This window comes from Saccoglossus kowalevskii, chromosome 11 (genome assembly GCF_978046115.1).
Source record: "Saccoglossus kowalevskii chromosome 11, keSacKowa6.1, whole genome shotgun sequence".
Classification (NCBI taxonomy): Eukaryota; Metazoa; Hemichordata; class Enteropneusta; family Harrimaniidae; genus Saccoglossus; species Saccoglossus kowalevskii.
In genome coordinates, this window is record NC_140651.1 from 5719187 (window position 1) to 5746133 (window position 26947).

Here is a 26947-nt window from a genome sequence, read left to right on the forward strand (position 1 = left end):
TACAACTTGTTTTGCAATTATCATATTTATACAGGTCATTACCACATAGGTTTGTCATCAACACATTAATGGCTGCTCAGTTCTTGTTGTTTGTAAACCAAATGAGATTACTGGCTGTTCATTAAGCTTTACCTTATTTATGTAAATCAGGTACCCAACTACAAACTGAAAAAAGAGTAATATATGCAAATTACAAAAATTCATAGTCAAATCTTAAATTAGTAACTAATGTTTATCACTAAACAGTTCAAAACTAAATGTTACTATAATTACGGGGATAGTTTTGCATAAATCTAAATTGACATTACATTAATTCTATTGTGTATGACTTGTGTTAACAAGGGAATTGAATCAAGTCACGACACATGTATCTTTGTAAATGTCACGAGACGTACATAACATATGGACAATAACATTTAGTACATTCAGTCAGTGACGTGTTTTAAATTCTTAATCGATATGAATTGTTAACATAATACATGGCATGTAATTAGTCACAGGCAAAGGTGATGTTGTATTATGGGGGTTCCCTATTCATACTGTGCTTACATGCATACTGCTACCACGTTTATACTGTAGGATTAAGACACGATTTGTAGACCAGCTTGTTTTAGTATTAGTATCAGTAATGATAACTACACATGGTAGAACATGAATAGTAAATAAATTAATCTACATATTAGTAGCACATTGCACAAACACTTAGCGAGCTGGATTATGTATATAGCAGCTGAGGTATAATCCCTGGGAGAATTATGACGTCATGGCCTTGACTGTCTTTGTGTGTAAAATATCAATAGCCATAGTAAAATAAATTCTCCTGGATATGAGAAACATAATGTCTTTGAGGTGTAATATTTCTTTTGCGAAGAAAAGATTTAAATTAATCCTTACAACGGGTTTCATAACGATTCGTACAACTATGATGGAGAAAAACATATTGAAATATAACTTGTGCTGTATGGGAGGTTAAAGACAGGTTATATATATCACATGGCGTGCATATCTCATGCAATTGGTTACATAAGAAACGTGATTAAAATGATGATGAATCGTCACAGCGTTTCCATAGTGACTGTTCATTTCTGTGTTTTTGTTATTAATTCAAAACCTATTGAATATGGTCATTAAAATGTTCTATCGATCACAAAACGTAGCAACACCATAGCAATACTATTAATATGTTTATCCAGATGTAACTTTATCATTGAATATTTTTGTTTTCAACTAATTTTTGAAAAAAATACTAGTAATTACAAGAGCAGAATTTGTTTTTCCAATACTATATTGTTATTAATATTATAATTATTATTATTGTACTGTAAACTGAATTGGGAATTCTAACATACTGGTAATTGTCGATGTTGTTATGTTTTGCATCTGTTTTTTTTTTATAAATAATAAAGATTAGAACCATTATTTATTCGAAAATGTTAGAATGATAATATTTTCAAATAATCTTGTGGCATACGTGTTGGGCATATCAAAAGCAATAATTGAAAATGTTCTAGATTAAAATTGACCATTATGTTTACGTGAATTATGCCCCCAGTGTAGCGCCTCGCCGATGCAGGCGGACGCGCTAATCACTGAACCATACATACTTGCAGATCCTCCAAACGTCAGCTAGAGACGACCTGTAACGAAAACGCTGACAGTGAGTTAATGGAAAGCCTAAATATCAAATTAGCGGCTGACAAAGACATGACGTTCAACTAACTTCATGGCGAGATTTTCAGTCAAACGATTCAGCTATCCTGCAGTGGATGCGACAGTTACAATTTGGTGATCTCCGGCATTGCTATACTATGACGACAATCATGTATTTCGTTGTAGTTTGATCTTAATCGAGTTCATATTTTAGGAAACTGATTATTCCAGAAGTAAATTCTCTGCACCTGAACTAGGAGCAAGTTGAATATTTCTGTAAAAGTGTAGAGAATTGATGGTAGTGAGATAACAATCACCTTTATTATTATTTACTTTAGTAAAAAAGCTGGCGTTTGGAGTCACATTCACAAATCTCAGTCTGAAGCAGTTGATGCAGATTTTGTAGTTTAATAATCTCAAGTGCAACTGGAGACGTATTCCATATATATGGACTAATCTCTAGTTTATTTGTCAATAACCTTGCAGTTATTGTGATCCCAACCTGCCACTCTGTGTTATTGAACCATATTAACGTCCTTGGTAATTTGCATTATATAATATGGCTGATATTGTATCGGTTCAACCGTATCGGTTTTATTACACAATTGAAAACGTTCATAAAAAATGTCAACTTATCCACAAGCCACGTCAGGTAACTTCGTCATACATATATTTTGTTGCAAAAACCATGGAAACCTTGATTAAAAATACTTTTATCCTATGACCTCGTGTATGTATTGATTGAACAGGAAATAAACAATAAAGATGATTTTATATTACATACATTCTTATTTCTAACAAGAGTGTTTCATATACGTAAATGACAATGAAAACACCTAAATGTCTTCAATCATGGTGGATTCAATTGCAGCATCGGATTGTTGTGTATGTGACAGGAGTATGGGGACATTCACAACACGGGAGATAATACTGTAATTATTGCCAATTACTAAGGTACGTAGTTCACACAGTAAACAGGTAACTACACGTTGTGTGTAACACATACTATTTCAGCAATAGACTGAAAAATCATCCAGTATTCAACTTTATGATGCAATATATGTCATAACATAAAACACATTTCCAAATTCAGAGGTACTAGACCGTTGAAACCGTTGAGGGCACCAGGAGTCCCAGTTACTTTCGGAAAAATTACTATTGCCAAGTAACCAGGCATGCATTTGGATGGTCTCCGAATTAACCTAAGGTGGAGGTGAATCAACTGATGAATGTTTGTAGATCATTAATGGTTAATTCGGTGTCCACAGTGCAGTGCAGTGCAGCCAAGCAATACTGTTAATACCCCACTCATCAAAATATTGCCACTACAGGTATGTGTTGTGCATTGAATGCAGTTGACACTGCTTGGTGGGACATTTGATTGGTGACATCTGAAGAATTATAAAACCACTTTTAATTGTCTATTATTGTTGCTGAGCAGACTAGACCAATCTCACTATACTGAATGTATCAATAAAACAGAACATTGCGAAATCCTCATTATTGAGAAGCAACACATTGTCAATGAAAATACTTCCTTGGTGCCAGGCCAGTCAGATCTCGCTGATGACGAAGCTGAGCAGCCATTTGCCAACGAACCCGCCTACAGTCTATCGGCAGAGTGAAGGCACTATTTTGGACTGAATGATCCATGATATAACATATACCTTGACATTTATTCATGGTGATGCGGCCAAAATAAACATTAATTAATATTCATGAACTTTAAAAAAACACAACTGTAACAGAAAAAAAAATCCCTCACGTAATTGGAGATTCTGACTAATCACCCTAGCTTTGATGGACCGTGTTCGTACGCAAAGAAATACCATATTGCTTACTTTTCAGTCACAATTATGCTTTGTATGAAATATATACAAGTTTCAACTTTTAGGATGAGCAAATATTTCAGCACACTCGACAAATGTTGGCAAGGAACAATACAAGCCAACCGTTTGTCCAGAAAAAATATGGTTTATACAGTATACTAAACATTAGAAATCTTTTTACTGCACCATCTAAACTGGGAGGTCTTGAAGAGCATATTAATGAGATTTGTTTCTCGTCATCTTGTTAGACAACATCAGTATTGGATGCATGTTGCAATTTGTAACAGTACTGGAGATTTTACAGGTTCGATTATTATTGAGGTAATGTAATCACATATCATTAGTTTATCTATCGTTTCGTGCTTTCATTCAAGCACTGGCTGCATGTCAATATCTGCAGCAGTGCTGAAAATATTAGTTATGAATATTGATTAGGTCACAGGGTCAACTGAAATAGAGGGGCTGCTCCGGATAGCCTTCTTTATTAGGCATTACATTTACTTACACTTTTTGTTCAATTTAGACAACATGGGTCTTGTAATGTCAGCCAGTCGACCCCGGAATTAAAAATAATGATATCACCTACCAGGTGCACCACATATCCAGGAATGTTGTGTGATACCTGGTCGTTCCATTCGATCTCGTTTTTAGCCTAAAGAGACGGCTAGTTCATAAAGTCTGGCTGAAAAACTGAATTATCAGTGAAGAAGCGTCTTTTTGACACATATTCCCAAGTTTGGGGGTGACTCTAACTGTGACCTTTCTATGTTGACTACAAAAGATCTTAGGAATGCCAGTCGATTATGTACAGGTACACTGAGATGTCCAGCGTGTGAACTTACCACTGTCTAGCACATCCTTGTAAACACCAGCAGTGCTGAGCAGAGGCCGATCCTTCTACCACAAACAAGGTTGTCATGTATGCACCCTTGAGCTAGAGTTTGGCATAATTATCTTGAACAGCTTGAACAACGACTAAGTGGTTGAAGGTTGACAAATCTATTACTAGCCTGAATTTTGTATTGGAAACAGGTTGGCATAGAAACCATGCTAAGTAACAGGGCTGGAAAATACTGTCATTTTAGCTAGTATAGATGACACCTCTGACTTTAATGTATTTGCTTCCTCTGGGTCCCTAGGCAACGTCCCGTGAGAGGGTGTCGTTGTCAGGAGTGGTGGTTAGTGCAAGGATACAGTATATTTTCTCCAATGCAGTTTGCTGTTTGTTGGGGGTAATATCGGCAACTACTAGTAATGTTTAATCCTGTACAAGGCCAAAGGTGTAGTAATGTGTGTGACAAACTGTACTGACTGCAGGCTCTGTGTGGGAAAGAAAACACACAGGATCTTGTGATGGCCTGCATATAATCTGTACCAAAGTGAGTCAAAATTATTAAACTCTATGAAGCTAAATCAACATGTTTATAGTATACCAGCCTTACCTCACTGGTTGTCCTACGGGGACTACACACGATAAGCAGCAAATATCCACACATGGCAAGATATAAGGCGGAACACTTCATCTTCCTATATACATGAGGAATATATTGATAGGCCTAGTCCAATACTTCGGGTTTGCAATACGTGAAGATGGTCACGCTTGCACTATCCAACACCAGGTTGACAGAAGATGCAAGGATAATGTCTTGGGTAACTGATGTGTGAAATAAATGTGGTCTATTTGAATTGTCAGACTACTGTCATAGCATAATTATACTGTTCCTTCGAATATTTTTCAGGATACAAAGAAGTCCTTCTCTTTATTTATTTATTTACTGATGGGACCGCTAAGAAAAGATATGTCGTTAGTACGAAACTGCCTCGACTTAGCTAGAAGTGACTCAAACAAACAACTACCAATGATCTTTCAGATACTTTGACGCAGACCTGGAAGCAGGCATTTCCATCAACTTGAAGCTGAAATCCATCCTAGGTACTTGGTCATTCTTGGACTGGATTGGAGAAAGTAAAGATTGGCTGAAAGTAAAATAGCCGGGGTCCGAGAACCGTAGTTGATCAAATCGTTACAATACAGACACTGCGCCTTTCCCAGGACCTCGCACTTGCCGATGAAGTCACTCAATTTTACAGTTACCACTTCATCTTTCTTCCCGATTCGCACGATCAAAGTCTCTTCCTTGTCAAGCCATGCCCAACGAAATTTGTTCCTAATGTCTTTATCGATCTCTCGTACAGCTGATTCGTTGTCTTCTGTAGCCAATTTCACCATTATCGCTGCATGAAACTTGTAAACAACGATCCAACGCAGCTAATAATTGAAACAATACAAATTAAAGCTCTTCACTGATTGGCCCGTCAGAACAAACCCAGCCAATCATGTTAATCGTTACATATCACTACGAACACTTCGAAACCACTTCGCATTTTACGATTGCACTGATGAAAAGAGTCGCGAACATTCCGCATTGGAGACACCGCGAGTTGTCTCCCTTCGACCATACACTGATACAGGCCTCTTGCAGCCGTCAACAATGACCCGACAGCGTGTTTACTTCCGGTGAATGAACAAGATTTGTATTCTTACCCCCCTAAAATTTTCCCTGGGGCTTAGAAATCCGCGGAATTCCGCGGATTCGCGAAAAATTCTCATCCCTGGATATTACATCCTCAAGTACCACCCAGGCCAATAGACGAGTCACAGCTTCAGTGTCAGGTCAGCATTGCAATGGATGGCTTTTCCAGTGACTTGCATGCAAGGTGCATGCTGCATGACACATACCTCAAACAAGAAGCTTGCAGCTGTATAGTAAAAAAAAAGCATTGTTACCAAAAATAACAAAAGTATAAACTAGGAGGTATCATCACAAAATGAGCAAATCTAGCTAAGGGCCACTCAAGAAGTCTACATATAAAGCGTCGAAGCATTAGGGCTTGTTGTTGTCAAGAAGAAGTAGAAAATAGCATTTCCCCAAAAAATATTCACTAAAATTAGAGAATCTGAGTATGATCCACTTAATACAAATTAGTGACTTTCACTGAAATTGTATCAAGTCTGTGCATTATCACAAAGCATTATTATAATCTTGAGATGCAGACATGAATATGTTTAAGGAATATATAAACGACTTGACGACTAACAACAACAATTGAACTATTAGATCTCTAGATTTAGATTTAGTGGAATTTCCAGCAGCTATGCAGCTATATAATCAGTTACATTGAATTAGATTAGATTAGCGGTTCTTGAGATATTGGTAGTTAGTAATGATCTGCCCATTACCAACAAAAATCAACCTTATAGTCGAAATAGCTTTTCTGTCTTTGTAGAGTGTCCCCCTCAAATCAATGCTGATAATGTTCTAATACAATGATATGTTAGCTACTTGCCATGGTCATTGTCATCACAACCACGGTTATAAACCACAACCATGGTAGTTTATATGGTTGTTGGTTTGGCAAATACAATTATAACTGTTATCAACTTGTTACAAACCATCAAAGTATCAAAGTAGTTTTCACAAAGAAGTAAAGAACAGCATCTCACTAAGGTCTACCCAAATGTACTTGCATACCAAGTATCAACGCAATTGAGTTAATGCCAACAATAAAGAATTCAATGTATTATCCCGAAATGAACAAAACTGACACCAGTTCACACAAGTTGACTGCATACCAAGTATTAAAGCAATTGAACTGGTACTTTATTAACAGTGACACAAATATTTGCCAGAAATAAAGAATTGAATATATTGTCAGGGGTCAAGCTAATGCATATCACTGTCAATATCAGTTCCGTGGAATAAATAGTGTCAATAGAAATTACATGTAGTAGAAGTCATTTAAGCATTTTGGTAGTTTTGAACATTCTTTCTATTTATGCTCAAGTCAAACAGTTCAGTGGTTTTGAGAAGAAATCTACGTCTATCGAGACACAAAGATCTTCATTTCTACAGTAGGTCCGTTGTTGTAAAAATGGAAAAACCCAGGACCACAAGTCCCGCAGCAAATGCTACATGAATTGAAATGGCAAAATTACTGTATTGAAATGAGTAGAATGATTAAATACAGCTTAAGGCATGATTTATAAAGGAAGATAAGATGAGACTGGTGCAACTCCTCTTATAGTCACATCATCCAACACAATATATCAAGTTGTGACGAAGAGGGGTGGCAAAGGTGACGATTTGCAAGACTACAATTATGAGGAAGCAGACACTTGCTTACTTGTGCCGTAGTTTCCAACAATAATGCTGTCATACTTGCCAGAGACATTGGTGTTATGTTGTTGATGAATTGGGCTTATGAGTACTTAACTTGACTTTTTAAGGCAGATTTTTGGCAAGTTTGCATAGGGAGGCCATATCCGTTCATATCTTGGGTGAATATGTGTCTACGTCTACCAGCAATGCATGCTCTAACTGGGTGTAACACTGCATCGTATTTCTATATTGTAGAGAAGGTAAAAGTAATTATAACATTTGGAAGAGTCTAACATATGTTGTGCTTCTGGGCGTCATTGGTGAACCAGAATGAACCAGTCAGAAGTTCATTCCAGGGATGATCTATTCTGGACTAAAACAATGAAAGGTATGTGTCAACAATTATGTCACAATATGAAGGTGAAATCATCAATGAATCTCCCTCCTATGAACACATTGCCGAACACGTTACTAGCTTCACTGCACAGAAGCAATAGTCAAAATCTTATAATTTGACAGTGGCTGGAAATTGTCTTCTAAAGAAACTAAACGTAAAAGACAGCAAGGACATTTAAAACAGAGTGCCAGTGACAGTTTGTACATTGCTGCGATGAAGACATCTGAGAATTACTTGTAATATTTCTTCTGAGAATTCAAGAGAGTATAGAATACATTGACGTAGTTGAATAATATTACTTAGGTGACAATAGGTTAAAACGATGACATGATACACACTGACTACTAACATCTTCATGGCTTCACAAAATTCTCTTCATAAGTCGTGTCCATAGTTAACATGAAGGCACTATTTCGTATCTGGTGATGTTACAAGTAGTTTTAAACCAATGTTAGATTTGATTGCAACATGTAGCTGACCGTTCTGGTGAACTATTACTGAAATTTAAGCTTAATGGCACCTAAAGAAGAACAAAATGAAATTGAAATCGTTCAGCATTTCAATGAAGTGCCTAGATATTTAGCAAGACCCTTATCGTAACACAAACTGCCAAACACAATTTTAAATATGATAACATCATCACCAAAGGAATACGTTATTGTATAGCATCAACATAATAACAAACTAAAATATACACATACAGTATAGTTATCGCAAAAGCTTTGGCTTTTGTGGCATCATTGTCGCCTACACATCGCGTCATTGAAAATTGAAGCTGCGTTCGCCTCGTTTATTTTGTGGCATAATCGTGGCCTCAGATTCGCAGACTCATGGCATCAACATGGCATCAGCTATATCAGCTAAGTATTTTGGCAGGCCATAGAGAAAAAACGGATGTACCGAAGTTCGACATTATTCGATTTGAAATTCAAGGCGATAAGGGAAATAAAATAATATGATCAAAAGTAAAATGACAGTTCACAAAAATGTCTTGTTTAATTATTTTAGTGTTGTGTGTATTGGGCATCAAAAACTGTGTTAAGTACAGTACAATCTGCGAGGTGACGAATGTCATATTGACTGCAAGGAAAATCGTGATGCAATTGTCGGTCGGATACAACACAACTTACTATATACGAAATGAAACTGTTATTGTTATAAATTACTTTATTTTTGTTCATTTTATTTACTGGCAAGAAAACAGATACAAAATCGTCATTTTGGTGGTATTTTTCTGTGTTTCACTCACAATTTTAAGTTTAAGTCCGATCACATTTTAAATGCGAGCGAGCGAGCGAGCGGTGATATTTCCGTGTTTGCGCGGTCGAAAAAAAGGCGGACGGAATTTGTCCGGCCGAATTCTACAAGCGGTCGCAAAAGCGAGCGAAAAAAAAGGATTGAAAATCGAAAGCGGGCAGAAGGTTGGGCGAATTCAGTACTGTACGTCTTTGTTGACGCGATGCTGATGCCACATTGTCGCCATAATGAGGCCACAATGAAACCAAGCCATAACCGCCTCAACTTTTTAATAACACGACATTGATGCGAAACTAAAGCCATAATGCCATATAAATGAAGAGGTATGTACGACCTAGAATTAGTGCCGTATGCGAGTACCAAGTTTCGAGTCGCAAGTAGCAAAATATGCCATATGCTAGTGGTAAAAATGGCATATGCGATTGGTAAAATGTATCGTTTGCTAGTAGCAAAAAAGCCCTATGCGAGGGGTAATACAAAGGCTTGTAACGTTTGCTTATAATATAACAACGTACGTCCAATTGTGTTTTATCACAGTAAAATCAAATATTTACCATGGTTATGAAATGATGTGTACATGGTTGGTTAAGATTGGCATGATGCTGTTAAGGTTTTTACTTTAGGGGTGATTCATATATAAAAATAATGGTAGCAAATAGGTGTCAAGGCGATCTAGCCTAGGTGTCAACCGGCGCACGCCGCCCTGTACTCAACATTACAGTCGACGAGTGTACGCGGATTACATTGCGAAGGTCGCAAATAAAAGCAGCTTTAACTACTATTTCCAGTGCTTTTTGTTTATTATTCATTTAAGTGTTTATATCAAAAAGTTCGTTCAGTCGTTTGCATAGAATCGATTTTTGCTCGTCACGAAATTGCACAGGAAACGTGAAAGCACAATAATTTAATAAACGGCCATGACCAGCCAGCACACTCCGCATAACATGTGAAAATTGTTTTTTTGTTTCCGTAAAATTAGTATGAACCCGTGGTCAGCGATTAAAGAATCATAGAATTATAATTGTAGTTAGTAAAAACGGGTGCATGTTCACCGAAAGGTCACAGAATTCTTGTGTCATGCGCCGCCGTTTAAATGAAGACAATGGCAGGTTTCAAAAGTAGTCACACCTCGGAAAGGTGTTAAATTTGCCACAACCCAAGTGTTAACTAGCACACAATTCCATAATAAATAGTACTTAGTATATAATAAAGAAATAAAGTGCATGTTGAGTGATAAGTCCGCATGTTTACGAGACGTCCCTCCCACTTGGAATGTATTTACACGCAACCCGGATCAAATTTGAATTGAAACAAATTGAAACAAAGAAGCGTCTGCCGTTGCTTAGTCAGGATAGAGGGACAATTTTCATGGGTAAATGCTAGTAAAAGACTTAGCCTCAATGCCCCAAATACTTCGACCTAACCACTTTATTTGTACAAGTAGAAAAAGTGTTATGTTTCGTTAAAATAAGCATGGACATATTAGCATTGAAATAATCATAGAAGTACAGTTATCATCAGTACAAGCAGACTCGCTGAACAGGAACTCGCACGCGAGCCAATGGAAACAATGACTGTTTTCAAATCTATCATTTCGTGTATTTACAGACGCTACAAAAAAATCTTCTTAATATAACAAAACTTTAAGATTTAATAATATCAAATTAAACATTAGAAAATGTTTGTATAGAAAGTCATTCAAAAAATATGTAAATTTAGTGGTAGTATATTTGTAAGCATCTGCATTTGTAAGTTATCAAATACTAGTAGTAAATGTGTCTATTCTTTTACCAATACCATGATGCTAATTGGCTCATTACACTGCATATTCTCGAGATTGTCTGAAATCTATTCTGACTGGCGGAGAGGGTAGCTGGTCATGATTAGAATATCCATTGATTCTAGCAATAAAGTCATCAACTTGTTGCTGTTTTATTAATTCCACCCAGTACTGCAAAAAAAAAATAGATTACAATACTTTATATATAAATGTTATAACAGATCATAGAAATGGGATATAAATGGGATGCACTTTACACTAAAGTTACAATTTTAACAAGAAAATCCGGCAAATGTAACAAGATACAATAGTAATTTATCACTGCAAAGATAGACTGCTACCATGTATCAAGTTTTAATTGGGGTCATCTAGTACATGCAATGGTCATCGGATGTTGGCTAGACATGCTTTAGAGAAAATTTCATGTATCAAAAACAACATAGGAGCAGCACATACTGGTGTTCCCACCCTTACATGTATGTACATGTTTCTATGTAAACACATGGAAAAAACCATGTTTATTATATAAACACCATGTGAGCAACATTGGTAGTGGTTTTGATGAAACAACTGACTCTCAATGCATGTACATGCTCAAGTTGCACTGTTCATCATTTCCAAGTCTTTTATTGAGCCCTGAGCCTGGTGACAGAAACATGTGTAACATGCATCCTCATTCCAATAAATAATGACTAAATAAATAAGTATATGTTCATGCTCCAATGTAAACACCACATGAGCAATAGGTTTTCCATATGTCAGTATTCTCATGTACACACCACATGTTTTTTATAAGTGAACTTTTACATCTACCACATGGGCAACACAGGTGTTCATAGCTACATATACATTAATAAACATTACTTTGTTTGTTCGTTTACCTTCACAATATCAGCATCACCATCAGTGACTCCAAGGAAACTAGCCATTGTCTTTTTACCAGCCTGATGATTTGTTGAACTGTCAAACAAAAGACTAAACTTTTAAAGTTTAGAAGGTACTTGCCATGTATGGTATTGTGGATGTGTTAGATTAGAAAACTTTCAAGAGGTATAGTTGCATTGTTAACACCATGTTACACATCACCATATTAATTTGAAGATGATCTTACAGGGAACCTCAAGACATCTGTTGTTGTATATTTCTGCAATTTTACCCCAAAGTTCAGTAATATTCCTGTTTTGTGACTGTCTAAAAAGTCTAAATAACAAACATGAAGAAATCACAACAGGTGGCTGCAAAACTCATCTGCATTAAACATTATCACCAGAGTTCTCCCCAATATTTTTCCCAAGTGTAATAACTAATTTGGATATTGAATATTATTTGCATAAAATATCCTCATATCCTCATGCATTTCACAAACTATATAAATATATTTATATATAAATAGATTGAATTCCTGGTAGCTTTATTAATTTATTTATGTGCCAGAGGTGGGCAAACTAATTTAGTTTTCTAGTAATGACAGATATACTGTATCTCTAGCATATTATAAAATTTTGTTGTTTTTTTTAGAATTATTTTAGCTGTGCTGTCTAGTTGTTTAAATATTTACCCTTTGTATAAGGTTTGTTCAGTGTATTTATATATCTCTTCCTAAAGCATAATATCCCTTCCTAAAGCATATTATACATGTAACCACTTATTTTAATACTTGAAACCAGACATATGTTACTACAATCAGTCTGTAATCAATTATCTCATGCCTATTTCATAAATTTAATCAAAACCAACAAAGTGTAAGAGAAATGTCAAAAGGCATGTGAAAAAAGAGCATAGTGTAACTATTACAACCTTGCCCATTGAAAGTCTAGATGTTAAATTAGAATTCAATTAAAGAATGAATACAAACTGTTAAATAAAATTTATGAAGCAACCCAAAATATGTCTATACCAAATTTTGCAAAGAAAATACTGGCTAAAATGTAGTGGAAACAATTCATACCAAACATTAAGTAAGAACAATGACGTCATCATAATAACATTATATTCAATTAATAATATTCATGATACTACTATATCATTAAAAATCCCCCTTTTTGGAATTTATTGCCTAAATTTCACACATTTTTTCTTCTTCTTCAACCTATGGCTCAACACTAATTTAGAGAAACAGTGTTTGGGATGGTGGAAGAAGCTATTATAATTGGTAAGATCTTGGTAAGGTTTTGAGGATGATTATATCAAAATTGTTTGTGTTATTGCAACTACAAAAAGAAAAAAATTTTCAGTAAAATGTCACCTATATCTTTAAAATATACATACAACACATGCCACAATTGAACTTGACCATAAGTCGAAACTGAGTAATAAATAGTTTGAGAGTTATTGATAAAAACTGTTCAGTTGCTGTAATTAACCAAGTAAGAAAATTTATGCCACAGACAGAAATGTTTTTTGTCATATACTTTCCCTTAATTTAATAATGATTAGGAAAAGTAAACATCCCAATTTGAAAGGAATTTGTGTGATGTTAATAACAAGTTTGTAAAATAAGATCAGCCATGACAAAAAATGCTATACCATGGCACACAAATTCCTAATAATTGTCTTACCTAAATTGTGCATCTTTATTACTTGTTGAATTCAGGCAGTATGAGTGATAATAAAGATAAGATTTTGAAGCCAATTGTAATAATACACTGTGAATATGAGCAATAAATGTCTCATCACTACGAAACTGTTTCTTTTTATTTACAAGAGATTCAATATAAACACCCTGTAATTGATACAAACATAATATTATAATTATAATTACCATTAATAATAATAATAATAATAATAATAATAATAATAATAATAATAACAAGCCATGCATGGCACAATCCTTCTTAGTTCAAATCTAAGTTATAAAGTTTTGTTTATAGTAATATAGTACAAGTACTTGTTCATATTGAGAAATATTGCTCTGGAACAGCATTAATTGAAACAAAATGGCCACCGGTTGGCATTTTTGAATCGGATCATAAAACCAATACATCTGTATATCTATGACATGATGTATAATGAATATTTAAAATTTGAACATAATCAGTCAAAGCATGTCAGAGATATGGCACTAGAACCACATTCATTAAAAACAAAATGGCCGCCATAATGTCCAATGTATATACCAAGTAAACAATAATGCTTGATTTTGATGATTTGTTGAGTAAAATAATGGCTGCCATTCGGTCATCTTGAATCAGATCATGAAACAAATTGATGTGCATATGTATTATATTATGTTTGATGTATGTGTAAATTTTGAATGCAATTGGTCTAGCCATGTCTAAGATACAATATAATAATAATAATAGGCAGTCATCAGAGATGGCAGATTCCCCAGCATCTTTATAATATCTTCAATAAAGCATGAGTTGAATGTATTTATCTGCAACTGATATAAAACATAATATCATATTATGCATACCTTGTATGATGGTGAGTACAATAAACTTTTATCATAGTCTAATACTGATACATATCTTCTAACAGAACTTGGCAACACATTTGATGATCTGGAAGATCTGGATTTAGATAATCCAACTAATTTCATCCTTCCCAAATCTTTTAGTGTCAAGGGATCACTATGCCATGGAACAACCACATGGTATCGACTGAAAAGAATGTACATGCATCAATACGAGTTATCATCAAAAAAAGAAATATTTTTTCATATGCCACCTCAAGAGAACAAATTTCCACCTCCAGTGAACAGATGTTGAAAAAAAGTATATATCTATATGAAGACACATGTACAGCACATGTTTTATCAAGTGCAATTTATACAGAATATTAATTATATTGAATCAAAGTAAGCCTGGAGAAAAAATCCTGTGTGAGTACATTGCAGCATATAAAGTAGAAACAGGGAAGTTAATTAAATTAGGGGATTAAAATTTTAGGATAGCGACTTTTAAGAAGCTTGGCCACTAATATACAAAAATGAAGCTTTACAATACTAAAAGATTAAAGAAAGATTAGAAAGAACACTTAGGGCAATGAGACATATGAAGTAGAAATATTTGGATTTAATTAAAAAATTAAGACTAGCCTATTGAATAAGAAACTGTCAGCTAATACATGTCTGAACTTTGGGGTTCAAAATGTGAATAAATTTGATCCGAAATACTAAAAATTATAATTACAGTTGTCTAAAGTGATAGTACCTCTACGAATGTCATTATGCATCAATGATTTTCTGGTTGCTGGTTTCTGGTTGAAAAGCAATTTAATTTAAAATCTGATAAAGTTGGTTAATTATTATGCAAATTAGGTGATTAGTATACATGGTGTCAATCCCAAACTAATCACATTTGCACATTGTCCTCAGGCATATATGTACAAAGTTTCATCGCAATGCAATAATTGGTCTAGATATCAGTGGACAAGCTAAAAATGTGCTAATTATTATTCAAATTAGGTAACTATAGTGCACCATTCAATTCAATAATCGTTTCAGTATTTTAGTTACAAGTTTAATTATGTCAAGTCTGAACTTTGTCATAATTGCAATTCAGAAATGACATCTACAACTGACATGGGAGGAACTCAACAATAAACAAGTATTACATTATCAATGGAGACAAATAAAATGGAATTCCACAATCACTGTATACTGTATAGAATCAATGAACACAGACAATTCTGTGATAGTACTATCTTTATACGATCAATCATAGCATGTGGAAGAGTATCATGCATAACAAAAATCTCTAGAGCACAGTAACAGGAAGAAGATACAAGATCAATTATGGATAATAACAATTGACCTTTGACTTAGACAGGTAATACTGCTATTCTATTAGGAGATTACAATACTCCATGGAACAGGTAATTAATCAATTGACTGTATCTCATATATGTGAGTTATGAGTACTGTAACTTACTACAAAAAATGTTAGGTGATGTGAGACGTCTCATATTACAGTCACTTACATTGAGTAGCATTAACCTTTTGCATGTTAGAATTTTGTTTTGGTGCAACATTCTGCTAATTTTTATGTATTTTTCTATCATTGTTTTTATTTATTTTGGACCAAACGAACATAATTTTGTATTGGCTACATATCTCAAACAAATTTTTTGAATATAATATTATTTTTTTTTTTTTTTTTTTTTTTTTTTGATTGGTGAGAAAAATTTATTTTGATGTCAATTGGGTTAAAGCCACATAGAGACATTGGCAATACATAATGTTTTATTAGAGAGTTATTTAATAGATCAAGGCATTTTCACCAGATCTCTATGAAATTATTATAATAGTAGCTTAGCATGACTGCTGACCTACCAATCAAAATAATACAAACACTATACTACTTGTGATCAGCAACATTTTGAGAACCATATTTTCAAATAACCCATTGTAATTAATTTTCAAATGTATGTTGTGCAATATAACAAAATATATAATTATTAAGAAGAGCTAAAACTGCTGCAAATCTAAGGGATAAATAATCAGTGTGTCATACTCATCAAAGTTCTGTGGAGAAATTCAAGCTGAAGGCAGGGGTAGGTGCATAAAGCAACCATATGGTGCAAAACTTTCTGCAAAAGTTTCAACACAGTTTAGGATCTGAAACAATTTTTTTTAAATAATTATTATTTACGAATGTCAAGGTTGTGTATATTAAACTCTGCACCCCTGTTATGATAATTAGATAAATATTAAAAATTGGTCATATTTCATCTTAAATATGTGATTTATGATGTACGTTAGTGTGGTTGTTTACTAAGGACAAAAGGTTCTACTGTTCCTAGGTAATCAAAGCTACAAAAATTCACCTATTTCTGTAATTATGATTCAAAATAATACTGCAACAACATATTGTTTTCAAAACTAATGACATCTCTACAGACTGTTTTTTTTGTCCAATACCATATTATATTGCGAATACTTACTGTATGTGATTGTAATCATAGAAATATTGAATAACTGATATATCTTTGTCAAGGTCCCTATGAAATCCGTATTAATGAAAGGCCGAACATTCATTTGAAAAACTTTATACAATTTTACTAAAAAGAAAATTCACAAAAACAAAAGATCATTCACCTATAAAATAATTGTGTAAAATATAATTAAATAGAGTAGGTGGAGATGATCCAGGCTCTCTATAGACTTACTTTGAATGTCCAGGGACAAATAACCAGAGAGTAGTTATCAGTGATCGGACCTCCCTGTAATACAATTATATAGACACTATGAATTGCCTCAGGAAAGACTGTTTACGATTGCGAGTTGGCTGTAGTTGCAAAAACATCCAATTTATGGAGTAATACTATTAGGAGAAAATATTACGCATCATTCTGATCCTACAATGTACAACATAAAAATGCAGAATATCATCATAAACATATTATAAAAACTAATGTAGCCTTGTTTGCCTGGGATAAAACACGGCTACAAGGCCATACTTATGCAGCAATGATACAATAGAATATCTTCATGAACATAGTGAAACTATTATAGCCTTGCTCATGACAATCCTGACATTTTTTGATACCTTAACTTAATGTAAAGGTTAAACATGGTGTAACTATTACAACCTTGCCCACTGGGAATCTAGATTAAATAACAAATGTATGGATGGATACAAACTAATGATGCAATATCTTTTCGTTGCATGGCAAAGGTGAGTAAACAACAACACACAATGGATAATACATTGGGGTCTTAAAAAATGAACACTCATCACAGGTCTATAGCACTCACTTTTCATATCTTGGACTTCCTAGAATCACTACAGGTCTGCCAGATAATAATGCATAGATTATATGCACGGAGAACTCATAATGATGGACAAATTTAACAATTCCAGCACCTATTTAAAAAAAAGTTAATACAAGCCAATTACTACCACTAATTTGTATCATTTAGATATTGTCTAAGCAAAATCCTGTTCACTAGGACATGAATTTTCATGTGGTGGGGTTTACCAGTGGGTTGAACCATGGAGGTATAAACAGATTATACCTCCATGGTTGAGCACACATGTAAAAGGACTGCCATGTAAATTCAATCCAATACAGAAATCCTACAGGTCTCAGCCCAATACAGAAATCCTTTAGATCTCTGCCCTATACAGGAATGCTACAGGTCTCAGCCCAATACAGAAATCCTTTAGATCTCTGCCCTATACAGGAATCCTACAGGTCTCAGCCCAATACAGAAATCCTTTAGGTCTCTGCCCTATACAGGAATCCTACAGGTCTCAGCCCAATACAGAAATCCTTTAGATCTCTGCCCTATACAGGAATCCTACAGGTCTCAGCCCAATACAGAAATCCTTTAGGTCTCCGCCCTATACAGGAATCCTACAGGTCTCAGCCCAATAAAGAAATCCTTTAGATCTCTGCCCTATACAGGAATGCTACAGGTCTCAGCCCAATACAGAAATCCTTTAGATCTCTGCCCTATACAGGAATGCTACAGGTCTCAGCCCAATACAGAAATCCTTTAGATCTCTGCCCTATACAGGAATCCTACAGGTCTCAGCCCAATACAGAAATCCTTTAGGTCTCTGCCCTATACAGGAATCCTACAGGTCTCAGCCCAATACAGAAATCCTTTAGATCTCTGCCCTATACAGGAATCCTACAGGTCTCAGCCCAATACAGAAATCCTTTAGGTCTCTGCCCTATACAGGAATCCTACAGGTCTCAGCCCAATACAGAAATCCTTTAGATCTCTGCCCTATACAGGAATGCTACAGGTCTCAGCCCAATACAGAAATCCTTTAGATCTCCGCCCTATACAGGAATCCTACAGCTCTCAGCCCAATACAGAAATCCTTTAGGTCTCTGCCCTATACAGGAATCCTACAGGTCTCAGCCCAATACAGAAATCCTTTAGATCTCTGCCCTATACAGGAATCCTACAGGTCTCAGCCCAATACAGGAATCCTTTAGGTCTCCGCCCTATACAGGAATCCTACAGGTCTCAGCCCAATACAGAAATCCTTTAGGTCTCCGCCCTATACAGGAATCCTACTGGTCTCAGCCCAATACAGAAATCCTTTAGATCTCTGCCCTCTACAGAAATCCTACAGGTCTCAGCCCAAAACAGGAATCCTACAGGTCTCAGCCCAATACAGGAATCCTACAGGTCTCAGCCCAAAACAGAAATCCTACAGGTCTCAGCCCAATACAGAAATCCTTTAGGTCTCCGCCATATACAGGAGTCCTACAGGTCTCAGCCCAATACAGAAATCATTTAGATCTCTTCCCTATACAAGAATCCTACAGGTCTCAGCCCAATACAGAAATCCTTTAGATCTCCGCCCAATACAGAAATCCTTTAGGTCTCCGCCCTATACAGGAATCCTACAGGTCTCAGCCCAATACAGAAATCCTTTAGATCTCTGCCCTATACAGGAATCCTACAGGTCTCAGCCCAATACAGAAATCCTTTAGGTCTCCGTCCTATACAGGAATCCTACAGGTCTCAGCCCAATACAGAAATCCTTTAGGTCTCTGCCCTATACAGGAATCCTACAGGTCTCAGCCCAATACAGAAATCCTTTAGGTCTCCGCCCTATACAGGAGTCCTACAGGTCTCAGCCCAATACAGAAATCCTTTAGATCTCTGCCCTATACAGGAATCCTACAGATCTCTGCCCTATACAGGAATCCTACAGGTCTCAGCCCAATACAGAAATCCTTTAGGTCTCCGCCCTATACAGGAGTCCTACAGGTCTCAGCCCAATACAGAAATCCTTTAGATCTCTGCCCTATACAGGAATCCTACAGGTCTCAGCCCAATACAGAAATCCTTTAGATCTCTGCCCTATACAGGAATCCTACAGGTCTCAGCCCAATACAGAAATCCTACAGGTCTCAGCCCAAAACAGGAATCCTACAGGTCTCAGCCCAATACAGAAATCCTTTAGGTCTCCGCCCTATACAGGAGTCCTACAGGTCTCAGCCCAATACAGAAATCCTTTAGGTCTCCGCCCAAAACAGGAATCCTACAGATCTCAGCCCAATACAGAAATCCTTTAGATCTCTGCCCTATACAGGAATCCTACAGGTCTCAGCCCAATAAAGAAATCCTTTAGGTCTCCGCCCTATACAGGAGTCCTACAGGTCTCAGCCCAATACAGAAATCCTTTAGATCTCTGCCCTATACAGGAATCCTACAGGTCTCAGCCCAATACAGAAATCCTTTAGATCTCTGCCCTATACAGTAATCCTACAGGTCTCAGCCCAATACAGAAATCCTTTAGGTCTCTGCCCTATACAGGAGTCCTACAGGTCTCAGCCCAATACAGAAATCCTTTAGGTCTCCGCCCTATACAGGAATCCTACAGGTCTCAGCCCAATACAGAAATCCTTTAGATCTCTGCCCTATACAGGAATCCTACAGGTCTCAGCCCAATACAGGAATCCTTTAGGTCTCCGCCCTATACAGGAATCCTACAGGTCTCAGCCCAATACAGAAATCCTTTAGATCTCCGCCCAATACAGAAATCCTTTAGGTCTCCGCCCTATACAGGAATCCTACTGGTCTCAGCCCAATACAGAAATCCTTTAGATCTCTGCCCTATACAGAAATCCTACAGGTCTCAGCCCAAAACAGGCATCCTACAGGTCTCAGCCCAATACAGGAATCCTACAGGTCTCAGCCCAATACAGAAATCCTACAGGTCTCAGCCCAAAACAGAAATCCTACAGGTCTCAGCCCAATACAGAAATCCTTTAGATCTCTGCCCTATACAGGAATCCTACAGGTCTCAGCCCAATACAGAAATCCTTTAGGTCTCCGTCCTATACAGGAATCCTACAGGTCTCAGCCCAATACAGAAATCCTTTAGGTCTCTGCCCTATACAGGAATCCTACAGGTCTCAGCCCAATACAGAAATCCTTTAGGTCTCCGCCCTATACAGGAGTCCTACAGGTCTCAGCCCAATACAGAAATCCTTTAGATCTCTGCCCTATACAGGAATCCTACAGATCTCTGCCCTATACAGGAATCCTACAGGTCTCAGCCCAATACAGAAATCCTTTAGGTCTCCGCCCTATACAGGAGTCCTACAGGTCTCAGCCCAATACAGAAATCCTTTAGATCTCTGCCCTATACAGGAATCCTACAGGTCTCAGCCCAATACAGAAATCCTTTAGATCTCTGCCCTATACAGGAATCCTACAGGTCTCAGCCCAATACAGAAATCCTACAGGTCTCAGCCCAAAACAGGAATCTTACAGGTCTCAGCCCAATACAGAAATCCTTTAGGTCTCCGCCCTATACAGGAGTCCTACAGGTCTCAGCCCAATACAGAAATCCTTTAGGTCTCCGCCCAAAACAGGAATCCTACAGATCTCAGCCCAATACAGAAATCCTTTAGATCTCTGCCCTATACAGGAATCCTACAGGTCTCAGCCCAATAAAGAAATCCTTTAGGTCTCCGCCCTATACAGGAGTCCTACAGGTCTCAGCCCAATACAGAAATCCTTTAGATCTCTGCCCTATACAGGAATCCTACAGGTCTCAGCCCAATACAGAAATCCTTTAGATCTCTGCCCTATACAGTAATCCTACAGGTCTCAGCCCAATACAGAAATCCTTTAGGTCTCTGCCCTATACAGGAGTCCTACAGGTCTCAGCCCAATACAGAAATCCTTTAGGTCTCCGCCCTATACAGGAATCCTACAGGTCTCAGCCCAATACAGAAATCCTTTAGATCTCTGCCCTATACAGGAATCCTACAGGTCTCAGCCCAATACAGGAATCCTTTAGGTCTCCGCCCTATACAGGAATCCTACAGGTCTCAGCCCAATACAGAAATCCTTTAGGTCTCCGCCCTATACAGGAATCCTACTGGTCTCAGCCCAATACAGAAATCCTTTAGATCTCTGCCCTCTACAGAAATCCTACAGGTCTCAGCCCAAAACAGGAATCCTACAGGTCTCAGCCCAATACAGGAATCCTACAGGTCTCAGCCCAATACAGAAATCCTACAGGTCTCAGCCCAAAACAGAAATCCTACAGGTCTCAGCCCAATACAGAAATCCTTTAGGTCTCCGCCATATACAGGAGTCCTACAGGTCTCAGCCCAATACAGAAATCATTTAGATCTCTTCCCTATACAAGAATCCTACAGGTCTCAGCCCAATACAGAAATCCTTTAGATCTCCGCCCAATACAGAAATCCTTTAGGTCTCCGCCCTATACAGGAATCCTACTGGTCTCAGCCCAATACAGAAATCCTTTAGATCTCTGCCCTATACAGAAATCCTACAGGTCTCAGCCCAAAACAGGAATCCTACAGGTCTCAGCCCAATACAGGAATCCTACAGGTCTCAGCCCAATACAGAAATCCTACAGGTCTCAGCCCAAAACAGAAATCCTACAGGTCTCAGCCCAATACAGAAATCCTTTAGGTCTCCGCCATATACAGGAGTCCTACAGGTCTCAGCCCAATACAGAAATCCTTTAGATCTCTGCCCTATACAGTAATCCTACAGGTCTCAGACCAATACAGAAATCCTTTAGGTCTCTGCCCTATACAGGAGTCCTACAGGTCTCAGCCCAATACAGAAATCCTTTAGGTCTCCGCCCTATACAGGAATCCTACAGGTCTCAGCCCAATACAGAAATCCTTTAGATCTCTGCCCTATACAGGAATCCTACAGGTCTCAGCCCAATACAGGAATCCTTTAGGTCTCCGCCCTATACAGGAATCCAACAGGTCTCAGCCCAATACAGAAATCCTTTAGGTCTCTGCCCTATACAGGAATCCTACTGGTCTCAGCCCAATACAGAAATCCTTTAGATCTCTGCCCTATACAGGAATCCTACAGGTCTCAGCCCAATACAGAAATCCTACAGGTCTCAGCCCAAAACAGGAATCCTACAGGTCTCAGCCCAATACAGAAATCCTTTAGGTCTCTCCGCCCTATACAGGAGTCCTACAGGTCTCAGCCCAATACAGAAATCCTGTAGATCTCTTCCCTATACAAGAATCCTACAGGTCTCAGCCCAATACAGAAATCCTTTAGATCTCTGCCCTATACAGGAATCCTATAGGTCTCAGCCCAATACAGAAATCCTACAGGTCTCAGCCCAAAACAGGAGTCCTACAGGTCTCAGCCCAATACAGAAATCCTTTAGTTCTCTGCCCTATACAGGAATCCTACAGGTCTCAGCCCAATACAGAAATCCTTTAGATCTCTGCCCTATACAGGAATCCTACAGGTCTCAGCCCAATACAGGAATTCTTTAGGTCTCCGCCCTATACAGGAATCCTACAGGTCTCAGCCCAATACAGAAATCCTTTAGGTCTCCGCCCTATACAGGAATCCTACTGGTCTCAGCCCAATACAGAAATCCTTTAGGTCTCCACCCAAAACAGGAATCCTACAGGTCTCAGCCCAATACAGAAATCCTTTAGATCTCTGCCCTATACAGGAATCCTACAGGTCTCAGCCCAATACAGAAATCCTTTAGATCTCTGCCCTATACAGTAATCCTACAGGTCTCAGCCCAATACAGAAATCCTTTAGGTCTCTGCCCTATACAGGAGCCCTACAGGTCTCAGCCCAATACAGAAATCCTTTAGGTCTCCGCCCTATACAGGAATCCTACAGGTCTCAGCCCAATACAGGAATTCTTTAGGTCTCCGCCCTATACAGGAATCCTACAGGTCTCAGCCCAATACAGAAATCCTTTAGGTCTCCGCCCTATACAGGAATCCTACTGGTCTCAGCCCAATACAGAAATCCTTTAGATCTCTGCCCTATACAGGAATCCTACAGGTCTCAGCCCAATACAGAAATCCTACAGGTCTCAGCCCAAAACAGGAATCCTACAGGTCTCAGCCCAATACAGGAATTCTTTAGGTCTCCGCCCTATACAGGAATCCTACAGGTCTCAGCTCAATACAGAAATCCTTTAGGCCTCCGCCCTATACAGGAATCCTACTGGTCTCAGCCCAATACAGAAATCCTTTAGATCTCTGCCCTATACAGGAATCCTACAGGTCTCAGCCCAATACAGAAATCCTACAGGTCTCAGCCCAAAACAGGAATCCTACAGGTCTCAGCCCAATACAGAAATCCTTTAGGTCTCCGCCCTATACAGGAGTCCTACAGGTCTCAGCCCAATACAGAAATCATTTAGATCTCTTCCCTATACAAGAATCCTACAGGTCTCAGCCCAATACAGAAATCCTTTAGATCTCCGCCCTATATAGGAATCCTACAGGTCTCAGCCCAATACAGAAATCCTTTAGGTCTCCGCCCTATACAGGAGTCCTACAGGTCTCAGCCCAATACAGAAATCCTTTAGGTCTCCGCCCTATACAGGAATCCTACAGGTCTCACCCCAATACAGAAATCCTTTAGATCTCTGCCCTATACAGGAATCCTACAGGTCTCAGCCCAATACAGGAATCCTTTAGGTCTCCACCCTATACAGGAATCCTACAGGTCTCAGCCCAATACAGAAATCCTTTAGATCTCTGCCCTATACAGGAGTCCTACAGGTCTCAGCCCAATACAGAAATCCTTTAGATCTCTGCCCTATTCGGGAATCCTACAGGTCTCAGCCCAATACAGAAATCCTTTAGGTCTCTGCCCTATACAGGAATACTACAGGTCTCAGCCCAATACAGAAATCCTTTAGATCTCCGCCCTATACAGGAATCCTACAGGTCTCAGCCCAATAGAGGAATCCTACAGGTCTCAGCCCAATACAGAAATCCTTTAGGTCTCCGCCCTATACAGGAATCCTACGGGTCTCAGTTCAATACAGAAATCCTTTAGGTCTCTCCGCCCTATACAGGAGTCCTACAGGTCTCAGCCCAATACAGAAATCCTTTAGATCTCTGCCCTATTCGGGAATCCTACAGGTCTCAGCCCAATACAGAAATCCTTTAGGTCTCTGCCCTATACAGGAATACTACAGGTCTCAGCCCAATACAGAAATCCTTTAGATCTCCGCCCTATACAGGAATCCTACAGGTCTCAGCCCAATAGAGGAATCCTACAGGTCTCAGCCCAATACAGAAATCCTTTAGGTCTCCGCCCTATACAGGAATCCTGCGGGTCACAGTCCAATACAGAAATCCTTTAGGTCTCCGCCCTATACAGGAATCCTATAGGTCTTAGCCCAACACAGGAATTTTACAGGTCTCAGCACAACACAGGAATTCCACAGTTCTCAGCCCAATACAGGAATCCTACAGGTCTCACCCCAACAGAGAAATCCCACAGTTCTCAGCCCAATACAGGAATCCTATAGGTCTTAGCCTAAAACAGGAATCCTACAGGTGTCACTCCAATATAGGAGTCCTATAAGTCACAGCTTAATACAAGAATTCTACAGGTTTCACAAACAAAATTGTAATAAGAAAACAGTTCATCATGGTAACAAAAACACATTAAATGTCTTATTAGTTGACCCCAATGGATTGAAGTAAACAATAACAAGATAGGAATTATCACGGTCAAAATAAGCAAGTGAGCAGGTTTTGAATGGCTGATCGTAAAGATATAAAATTAAATTACTGATACATATATTTGTTCATTTTTTTTTAAATTAAATTACTGATATTTGTTCAATTTTTTTCAAGACCTTATAAACAAGACAATTTCATATTTTTAAGGCCTTAAGAAAGGACAAGGCTACATATAAATGTAGATTATATTGTACTCCCACAAGAACCCTATTTATCAATCACGATTCACATACATCATAATCAGGGTATTTTTGATTAATTTACTTGTAGTGCTTGAACATCACCATTGTGTGCAATAAAGTTATATTGCCTGACATGAAGACATAATTGCCTAGGAAAGTCAGGAATGTAACAAGAAACCATCAAACATCTTTCATGCAAAAAAGAAATAGCATCTTTTAATAATTAATAATCTCATAATTGACAAAGTTGTATAATTCAAACATAAACCAGTTGAATATTTTTAAAACAAAACATCATGTGTGTTATTTTTACCAAGTTCTAGTAGATATTTGTTATTAAATTCATTGAAAATGTTATTGAACAAAAATTTCCTTAACATTGAACATAATTAAACATTGAACAAATTTGAAAAAAAAAAACAGGAAAATTATATTCCTCATTCAAATAAAATAAAGAAGTACAAAAGCATGGGATTTGAACTCACAATGTTTTAACTACTATGCTATGAGTTCCCCAATAGATACATACATACACTTTATGCGCGCAGACGCGAGAAACAGAGATATTTTTTTCTCAGCCTAAACAGACCGTCTAAATTCGTGGATGAATATTTCAATTTCACAACTTCTAAAGTTCAAACTATTATATTACAGTTTACACAACCTTATGATGAATAATTATATTTTCCACTGTTACACCGCCATATACATCTAAAGTATGAATTCCGTTTTCGGACTGCGTTCGAATGGGGACTGAAAGTTATTCAAGTGACCATGCACACACAAAATCACTGACACAACAGACAAAAGTTCTCTACTATATCTCACTCTTCATTAAATTACAGGTACAGACAAAAACAGAGAATTCAGGATATCAAATTTGATAGAAATTTACCAAACTAAGGGACCTATAGATAATCATCTTCGTTAACATCATACAATGCATAATGACAAGTGCCCTCACTGTTATAAATTTTTATTTTAATAGGAAACGATCAAACATATTGGCTCTGGAAACAGCGCCCTCTATGGTAATATTGTGAACTCACCAGGTAAATTAGCATTGAATCTGCAAATATGATCTGCACAGCTACCAACTGGAATTCTGGGATATCTTTCACTTGGTTCAATATGAGATAATGGCGCTGTATCCTCAGTTACAACAGTCAGTATACCTAGTAATGAACAAACATACGCTGATATAAAGCTAATACAACATGCAATAGTTTCAAAGAGTTTTACAGCAC

At 37.4% G+C, this 26947-nt stretch overlaps 1 protein-coding gene across 2 annotated transcripts in view; it reads right to left on the bottom strand.

The window, feature by feature from the left end:
* Positions 1-10703: 10703 nt before the first annotated feature.
* The window catches only part of LOC102809964 (guanine nucleotide exchange protein smcr8a-like), a 40664-nt gene continuing 24420 nt past the window's right edge, over positions 10704-26947 (bottom strand). For both annotated transcript variants that reach the window (XM_085505662.1, XM_085505661.1), the window contains exons 15-21: positions 26750-26875; positions 17774-17882; positions 17185-17238; positions 14489-14675; positions 13632-13795; positions 11955-12033; positions 10704-11244 (exon numbers count right to left, since the gene is read on the bottom strand). In XM_085505662.1, coding sequence (XP_085361788.1) covers positions 11110-11244; positions 11955-12033; positions 13632-13795; positions 14489-14675; positions 17185-17238; positions 17774-17882; positions 26750-26875 — 854 coding nt within the window. In that variant the 3' untranslated portion in view covers positions 10704-11109. The remainder of the gene's footprint in view (positions 11245-11954; positions 12034-13631; positions 13796-14488; positions 14676-17184; positions 17239-17773; positions 17883-26749; positions 26876-26947) is intronic.